Source organism: Plecotus auritus, assembly GCF_963455305.1.
Source record: "Plecotus auritus genome assembly, chromosome: 3".
Classification (NCBI taxonomy): domain Eukaryota; kingdom Metazoa; phylum Chordata; class Mammalia; order Chiroptera; family Vespertilionidae; genus Plecotus; species Plecotus auritus.
The window spans coordinates 34,554,628-34,564,686 of record NC_137772.1 but is presented as its reverse complement, the minus strand read 5'-3'; the positions used below and the strand labels follow the sequence as shown (position 1 = coordinate 34,564,686).

The following is a 10,059-nucleotide window of genomic DNA, read 5'->3' as shown; positions in this document are numbered from 1 at the left end:
CATTTACTAACATTTACTGGCTTCGGCCATTTCCTCTCTTTAGCTTCCCTTGTACTGTTTATGCTGTGATAGAATTCTTTTTCTTGGACTGCTTCTCAAAATGTTTGGGGCCTGGAGTGCTTTGTGGGGAAGAGTACTTTTCTGTCATTTCTCCACTCCTGCTGCATGCTGGTGCATCTGGTGGACAGATAAGGCCCCGGCAGTGGTTTATGAAAGAGTTTGCAGAGCAGTCGTGCTCTAAGGAAGATTTCAAATATGAATGGGAAGATGCTGATGGAAGTGCTGTATGTTGAAATTGTGTTAGCATTTACGTTTCAACTGCATTCACACTGCAGTTCATAGTAAATCCCCTTATTTTTTTTTTTTATTTGCTTCACTCTTGGCTTCTGTATTGTTGGATCTGGCAGAGGCTTTGATAAGCAAATGGCTGAGTGCAGCTACCTCACAGGGAACAGGTGACCTTGAGGCAGAGGAAGGAGAGAAACTGGGAGGACCCAGTAGATAGAACTGAAGAATGGTTAAAAAAAAAAAAAAAAAGAGTGTTCACCTTTTCTTTCACCTTCAATGCATTGTTTTGTTTTCCTCCAGATAAATAAAGGTCTGCTGGAAGTTCATTTTCAGATGCTTCAATAAGAAATTAAGTTGGCTTTTTAAAATAATAAAATGACCACGTAGATCTCAGTGGCCCAAAAGCCATAATGTTTAGAATGATGAATTCATACATCATCTTTAAAAATTAAAGGTATCCATTAAGTATCACATATGTCATTTTGAAAATGATGCCATATCTTCTGTCTAAAGTTGCAAAAAGTATCATTTAAATCATCTAAAGTTCTATTTAATTTAGGTATTCCTAAGGAAGTGTAAGTCAGCATAAAATATAAAGAGACACTGGTATAATAACATCTTAGAGCCTTCAAGTTTCAAAGACCTGGGTGGTGGACCTGGTCTATTGTTTTCACTTGCCTTAAACTACAGTAAAGAGACAAAAAAGGACCTTAAAAAAGCACCTATTCAATGAATCAAATTAATCATTTAAACAATTCTACATTGGAAGTCACACTGAAACAAATGAGAAAGGAATTAATTTGGAACTACTAGAAAAATGACATGTAGCCAGTATTGGATTCAGTTCAATTTAAAATCAGAACAACTTTTATGTTTTACCATCTGCCTCTCCAAGAATTTTGTAAAATTTGAATACTACAGTCCTTAGAGATTCCTATATGAGGAAAGCTCTTGTAAAGGCCATTTAAAGAACATAAGACCAGAATAAAACATGTTGGTGCTTGTCCAGGAATTGAGTTAGTACTTAGTGATTATTGAAAAGATAAATTGCATCCGTGATTTAGGGACTCAATATTCCATTTGACCTTCTGCCCTCTGCAAAACCACATGGAAGTCCAGTAGTCTTCTATCCTGTGTAACAGATGAGCAAATGGAGGTTCAGAGAAGGCAAGCAACGGGATCATACTCATCTCACCTATAAATTGCTCAGAGTGGAACTGAAACCCACAATTCTATAAACAGCTGGTTTTAGGGCATAACCCTTATGAAACAAAATAGGCAAGAGGTATGAAACAGAAATTGTCTGCTAAATGTTCATGTTCTAGTTATATATTAAGGTGAACTATCTAGCAGGCAGGTGACATGTGCTGACAAACATATGCTTTACTTTTTACACATACACATATGTGTGTGCACCTCTATAGAAATTTTAATCAATTGGAAGCTTTAGTTTATGGATAATATATGACTATTATAATGTTTCAATGGCCTATTTTGTTGATTCTTCTGAAGCTCCCCGCAGACTGTAACTTATTTATCATGTGGTCCCATGTCTTGCACGTTGTCTATTCAATGAGTGAGTGAACGCCAAAGAAGGAATGCTCAAGTAGGAAAGAAAACATGAATAAGGTGCTGATTCCAGAAAAATAAGTATCACTATGCTTTAAACAAAGTTGTACTAAAACTGATTATTATGATAAAACATAAGATTCTCCACGAGGTGGCATATTTGGGTGGTAGTTACTAATGAGTCAGGAGGCAACCAATCAATGATTCTTTCTCATCATTAATGTTTCTTTCCTTCTCTCTTTTCCTCTCTTAAATCAATAAAAATACATAAAAATCTGTTACAATTGCTATAGCATAGCAATTTATTTCACTAGAATCTAAAATTCCATTCCTCTCTATCCTCCTTAAATCCCATATATAAAAATATATTTGTCTTCCCTCCATGAAGCTCTACTTCCTAACTGTAAATATTTTGTTAACACTTCCCTTCTCTTTACATTTATGGTTGACTAATCTGCACTTTACAAGCTCTGTAGTGATGGATAATCTAGGCGTGAGAGTAAAACTTCATTGTATTAGCATCCTATTAGCATTTTGAGAGGAAGCCCACAAAGGACATAAATAAACCATAATGGAATGCAGGAGGCATCTAAGCAATAAATCAGTGCAGCTCACCTAAGCAAAGAACAAAGGGGTGGGGGACATAGGAAGGGCGGTAGCTTACCCACCTTTGATTATTGAGTGCTTATTTCCCACTTCATTTTACCCATCTTCTTACCTTCGCTTCTTTTTTTCCTATAGGTCTTTTCTATGTGCATCTTCCTTTTCTCTCTCCTCTCCCTCCATATGTATGTAATATATAGGGTGGAGTTATTCAGACAAAGGAGTTTGGGAGGTAAGAAAGGCAGGAAAGAATGTGCCAGACAGAAGTATGTGCTAAAAGTTGAAGGTCCATGGCATGCTCAAGAGTCAAAACATTTTTACAAAGGCATGACCACTGAGCAGGAGGTGTTGAGCCAGTAATTAAGGGGATGGTGCACACTGTGGCCTGATAGTCCTGGTGAATCACCTGCTTTCGTGGCTGGGAAATCTTGGACACCTTGCTTAGTCTTTGTGCCCCAGTTTCTTCCTTTGTTAAAAAAGAATACTACCTACTCTATAGGTCTATCATGAGGAATAAATGACACCTCTAAAGTGATTAAAATTACGCTCGTCACACAAGTACTTTTTTATTGTTTGCTATATAAAATCAAGCCTTAAGAAAAATTTGAAGTCACTTCCTAGAACTGTTCACTTATAAGTTTATTTGCAGTTTTTAAATTTTTTTCAAGTAATGTGAATATTCTGGAAGTGCTAACAGGAATAACGGCACATATATGTATTTTTGACTACCTGTATTTTGGGACTGTTCTGATGTTGAGATTGAAGCCACACTGAAGAAGAGAGGAAGAAGTGCTGACAAATACTAGGGGGGATTAGTTCAAGTGACTTCTGGCATCCAGAATTCATTCTTCTGGCGCCAATCCCATGCCTGGAACTTTTGGAACTTGGGCTTCTAGAGAAGAGCCCAGAGAGATTTCTAGGCTTGATGACATGAGATACATGAAAGAAATAGCACATCAGAGGACACTGGGAAAGAAGAGGCTGAGTGAGAGGTCTGAAAAGAGGAGCTTGTAAGGAAGGAAGCGGAAGTGGAGAGAGGGGTTTTCACATAGGCTTTGGAGGAACCTATATTTTAGTTGGCAAAGGACATGTTCTCTGATCTCCTTATTTATCAGAGCCTTTGCTCTTGCCCTGGATTCCCTGGCAGCTTCCTAACTACACTATCATTCTTACTGTTTCCTGTTCCAATCACATCCTGCAATCAGAGAGATATTCATAAGTTTCAAATCACCATCATCCTTGGCATTCGAATATCCCATCTCAGAGAGAGAGACAGGGGAGAGAGAGAGAGAGAGAGAGAGAGAGAATATGAATATAATGTGAACAAATCATAGAAGAGAGGAGAAAGTTGCAGCTTCATCACTTTGAAATATAAATAAATGAGAAATGAGTCTGGGGTGGGAATTCTCTAAATCTCTCCAGAGCTATATCACTATCTCTAAGTTGAGAAGAGTTTGTAGGTTAAATGGGCTCCAAATGAATATAAAATAATACATAGAAATTGAATAAATAACTAGTATATTTGTAGTTAAGTGCATGGATTGTTAAGTTATAGATAAGGGCATGATTCAACTAAAAGGGCATATTTTAAAGGACCATATCAATTGTGAAAGGAAAGGATAAAGGAGAGGCCCCAAATGTAACTACCTCAAAATTTCTTTCATTCTTTTTAGGAAAATAGAGATTATCATTTAGGTCATCAAAGTACTTCAGGTACTGTCTTCTAGGTGGCAATTGTGTATAGATCTGCACAAGAATTTGACCTTTATTTCTCAACTCTCTTAGTTAGGCCATCACTGATCTCTATAGTAATTTTCATTATTTGATTATACCACTACTTGTATAAAGCTGTTAACTACCTCAAATGGATTTAAGGACAAGGCAGACCATACTTAATTTATGGTTTCTATACATACATCGTATTACACTCATGCACACAAACCAAGATATAGTCATACAAACATAAACCAATACTGTTCATTTTTTATTTATAGTAAAAATATGCAAACTCTTGTTCAAGGTCCAACTCTGGGGAGGTAAAACAATATCTGCAAGTGGGCAAGTCATCCTAGAGAGTTCTAACACATATGCTGGAGATATTTCAAAGTGTTAACTTTCAATTGAATAAATTTACAAATGTTTTACAAATTTCCTTTCCTAGATACTTAATTTAATTGATACTTAGAATTCAAACCATTAGGGAGAAGAAAATCATAAAGGGAATGTGGGTAACCAGATGACAATTAGAGCATTCCATATTGTGTGTGTGTGTGTGTGTGTGTGTGTGTGTGTGTGTGTGTGTAGATATGTACATGTAGTATCCATGTCATATTATGCTATACTGCATTATAAAAAGAGCAATTTCCCATCTTTTTTGGAGCAACTTTAAAATTATATTCTTTTTAAACTTTACATTACTGTTCTATGAAAATCTGAGTAACAATGCTGATTAGTAATTTCCAGCCCTTATAGTATATATGTACATTTAGCCTGGTTAGCATCCTCACTGCTCTGCTGACACAGAGGTCAGTCCATTTTTTTTCTCAATGCTGATATATATTATAGTTTTCTTCTCTGTTCATCCCACAATAGCCTACAACTAAGTTAAATGACTACTTGTTTTGATAGGAGACTTGTGAGGCTGTTTGAAGGTTAGGAGTCCTGAATCTGATAGCCAGTGGTTTAATATACTAGCTGAACTCGAGATCAGCCCCAACAGTTGGCAGACAGTGGACCTGAAAGGCAGGGACCTGATCAGTCAGGCAAGGCAGGCTTGATCCTGGTCTGAGGCTCCTGAGGGATGACCAGTGAGACTGACTTTCTAAGAAGAATTGAGTTTATTTATTCCTTTTTATTACTGACAACGCGAATCTTTCCTTCTCTCAGCCCTCAGAAAAAGACCCCCTAAGCCTTATGGGGCCTTAAATTATTAAACCAGAGTATTGCTCCAAGGGAAGGTCCTGACTCCATCCACCCAAAAACAGTCAGTATCTGTGACAGGTGACACGATGGATTTAATTCCCATCCATTTTGTGTGGGTCACCTGTGTGTGATTGCTTCATCAAAGTCTAATATTCATAAACCCTAACCTATTCCCAGAGCAGAGGCAAAGAGGCTTGTGTCATAGAGCTTGATTTTGTTTTATAAATAATTTGTGCATGTGATTTACAGCCTCCTTTGGAATTTTTATATATGTAACCTGTGTATTGGCACTCCACCTAACCTAGAGGTATTTGTAAACTTGAGTTTTAATTCCATCATTTAATAAAGTATGAAAAATGCAGAAACTATGAGGTTTAGGAATTATTTATGAAAAACTGACATAAATAATAGATTTCTCCAATAGGGGTCAAAATGGAGTAGTATCTCATCTGTGAGATTTCATTAGAAAAACTATTTTGAAGCTATACATTACACATATCCCATTTTAAAATATATTTAATAATAAACAAGCATGTAATTCTTAAATGCTTGTCTGTCACTAGATTCATTTTAGTTTCATATTTTTTTTGACTGGGAAATCATTTAGCTTTATTTGAAGAAATCTGGTATTTCATGATGCTAACCTTTAAAAGAAAAAAAATTATGTTTTTATCAGAAATACTGTGAATAGTGAGCAGCTGTTTGGTTTATAAAAGAGAAAAAGGAATTTCTTTATTATTACAAATCGCTTTTGAAATATTCTGTGACATTTAATGAGAAAAATTTTTCATTGTAATAATCTTGAAAGATAATAAAATACTTGTGCCTTATTAGTTGTGTGAGTTTTGTAGAAGTTAAAAAAAACAAAAACCTTCACTGAGCCAGGGTGGCTCAGTTGGCTGAGCATTTTCCTGTGCACCAAAAGTTGCTGGTTTGATTCCTAGTCAGGGCACATACCTGGATTGCAGGTTCCATCCCTAGTCGGAGTATGTATGGAATGCAACCAATAGGTCTCTCTCTCTCTCTCTCTCTCTCTCTCTCTCTCTCTCTCTCTCTCTCTCTCTCTATTTCTCTCTCTCTGTCTCTCTTTCTTCCTCTTGCTAAGTATGTCCTCGGATGAGGATACAAACAAACAAAACCCAAAACAAACAAATGAAACCAAACCCTTTTTCCAAATGCACCATTTCATTTTCTACTTGATCATGTTCTGCAAAATACATAAATTACTCACAATATATATAATGCAATCTGGGTTTTTCATTGTTACCATCATTACTGTCTCTGATTTTATATTGAACATGTCAGATTTAAAGACCCTTGGAATTATCGGTGTCATGTTCTAACACTGAGATGAGTTTTGTAGAGATATGTATAGATCAATACATTTTAATCTATTTTAAGTTACCATTTTTTAAAACTTTATAAAGGGAATGAAGTTAATAGAGCCAAAATTGTTTTCCACCTATATTAATGCCTGCATTTTAAACTAATTTCTGTTTGATAATGATGAAAAATATAAAGATTATTTCTATGTGGTTAAACATAGTTTTACTAATGTTTTCAGCATGAATACGTGGTTTTTAGGGCAAAAAGATAAGAGAACGTCTTAATCTGGGGAATTATATGTATATACAGTTTTGTACCGTATAGAAGCCTATTCTAAGTACTTTCATAAAGCTAAGAAAACATTTTTTGGAGAGCTTCTTTTAGTTCCTATCAGTTGTTTTAGAGTCTTTGTTTCCCATCTTGTAATTTCTAGCACATTTCACTGTGCTGGCTTGGTTGATTATATATATTTTACCAGACTGTAAGCAGTTTGAGGGCAGGAATGAAAGCATCCTTCTCAATGTATGTCAAGTAGCAAAAACAATGACTTGTCAACTATTTACAGAATAAATGATTAAGTGAATAATAAACACATTTGGTAATGATCCCCTGGAATTTGGGGAGTGGTTACTAATCCCAGGGGACTTGGGTCAAAGTTCTCACAGGTGCAGGGTTTAACTCTTTAATAACATTTTTTTGGATGCAAATCAATCATATTTTCAATTACTTTTTTTTTTTGGCTAAGCAGACACCATGCTTCCCTGTGTCTCATATATTTTCTTTTTTAATTTCAAAGAATATATGTTTTCATAGAACTCAGTTGTCTTAAAGATGTTTATTGAGTATGTAGCAGCATGCAATTTGCAGAAAACAGAAATTCATACATTTAAGAAAATTATGTAGACAACATACCTATGTGTTAAGAGGAGGGATATCTAGATGGATAGTACCTTCTTTAAAGAGACACGGGACAACATTCACATAAACTCATAATTACTGTATGCATATATGAAGGACTTGTATTGAGGTAAAAGGAGAGAATCTTGTTTTCTGGATGACAGACATAAATAGTTGTATCTTACAGTTTATTAGATAACATTTCAAAGCACGTAAAATCTTAAATAATAGAATGTACATGCCTGTATATAAAGGCTATGGTTTTGATATACTTTTATACCTGGGAAGTGTTTAAAATAGTTACTCTCAATACTTAATTGTGGAAAGAATGAATAAATGAGGAATATCCATTTCTGATGAATAGAAAATCCTTATTCTATTTCTTGGCAAAACAAGTTAAAGTGTTCATTGCAGTCATTCAATATATAGCTAAATATTTTTTTCCTTATTAATGTTAATGGCAACTTTTATTGACTACCAAAAATATAATTTAGAATTTTTATATGCATCTTTCTAATGTTTAGGATAAGGGTTAGGAATTGTACTTCCCATGTGCAGTTGAGGAAACTGAGACTAAGAGGTTAAATAACTTTCCGAGTTGGTGCATGGTTAAGTGGTAGAATCTGGATTTGAACTCAAGCCATTCTGATCCAAATCTTGAACTTGTATGCATCATACTACTAAAACAGATTCCTTAGTGATAATTTAAGTCATGACCCTTTGTTGCATAGATTGAAATTGATAATCTTCATGTTTAATAAGGGCACTATTCTTAGTTTTTTCTGAGTAAGGTAATCCAAAACCTAGGTTTCTTCCATGGTACAATGTGCATGCTTACCATGCAGTTCATGTCTGCCTTTGCAATGCCCTCAAAATCCGAAACACAAATGTTAGACTCTGTCAACTTATTTTCAGAGATAATCAAAACCTATCAATTTGTGTGTGTGGGGGTGGGGGGGGGGAAAGAATTTGCATTTGCAAGTGACTTAAATGTGACCCTTTTCTTTGGCTAGTGTGGTTATTGCATTATGAGTATGCTATTTATTTTTATTGCAATAACCCAAGACCATATATTTATTTCTGATTGCAATTTGGTCAAACTTACATGGTTGTACAGTGACATTTATTGCAGTCTGCAGAGGTAGAGGAATCCTAAATTTGTAAAGCTATGCAAACTAAAAGCTTTTTGTGGATAATTTCAGTTTTACATTCTGCATAGAAAACAAAAAAGATGTGTTGTGAAATACAGTGTGATTGCTTCATTATTAGAGGCAGATCAAAGGACCCCTGATTCTAAGAGGTGGTTATTTTGAGATGCTGATATCCATCTCCTATTCATACACAGCAACTGGTGGCAACTAAAAATAATTGGCTCTGCCAGCAGCTAAGAATCTGGTCACATTTGGCTCCTGGACAACGTGCACAAATGAGATTTAGGATCCTTCCTTAGTTGCTTCCCTCCAGCCCACTCATCATCTAGTTTGCTGCCATTTGAAAGCTATTGAAAAGCCATTAACAGGCAGGAACAGGAGAGCCGCACTGCAGCACACCTCCGTGCTGGCAGAATGTGGCTGCATGTGAGCACCAATTAGAATGGACTATTCCCGGGATTGTGGCACTAGGAGCCCTGTCAATCAAAGACACTACAATAGCACGTGCGGCAGTGGTGGCTCCAGACCCACAGAGAGGCGTTATCTTAACTCTGGCTGCTGAATGAGAATGAGTTTGAAGCTTTTTGCATGATCATGGAACACAGCTCCTGTTCAATAATGCATCCTGAAGTAAACTGTTACCTGAGTCAGGGCTCTAAATAATGCATCTCCTGGGATCAACAGTTGTAGCAGAAGATAATGCTGGAACCCATAGCAAGATTTTTCTCTGAGATGGAACGATGTCTCACTATCATTTTATCAAGTGCTGTAAGTAAGCTTGATATTTTGCTCATGTGGTTGTTTTCTTGAAATATTATTTTATGCAGGTGCTAAAATTAAGGCAGGTCTTCTAGTATGCCACATCTGGGTGAATGACATAGAACAGTGACTTTGAAAGATGTTTTACATGCTAAATGCGTTTCCTCTTAATTTCAGGTTCTGAAATAACTCCAGTGTGAGCCAAAGGCTGACAGTATAAAAATATTTAAAACTTTAGTTTTTTAAAGAAAAAGATACATACATTACTTTTTTTAAAGCAATCCATAAAAAGGAATTTTATAAGAATATTTCTGGGGATCAGCATATATTAATACAGTGTTTGCATAAAAACTTAGTTTATTCATGTGTGGTGAGGACATTCAGTTATCATTTTACTCTCAAGTTTTACTGCTTAATGCCCAAATCCAGTGCTCAACTTGTAAGCTTGATTGTTAGGATTATCCTTGACTGTAAAGTTTTGTCCTTGCACCATTCACCTTGCAGTGCTCAGGGACTCGAATGACATCTGTACTGTACCAAATGC

The 10,059-nt window shown here is 35.8% G+C and overlaps 1 protein-coding gene across 1 annotated transcript in view; it reads left to right on the top strand.

Moving 5' to 3' along the window:
* Positions 1 to 9,434: 9,434 nt before the first annotated feature.
* Positions 9,435 to 10,059, top strand: part of MYO16 (myosin XVI) — a 435,293-nt gene continuing 434,668 nt past the window's right edge. The window contains exon 1 of the mRNA XM_080660342.1: positions 9,435 to 9,524. Within this exon, the coding sequence (XP_080516468.1) occupies positions 9,497 to 9,524 (28 nt within the window). The 5' untranslated portion in view covers positions 9,435 to 9,496. The remainder of the gene's footprint in view (positions 9,525 to 10,059) is intronic.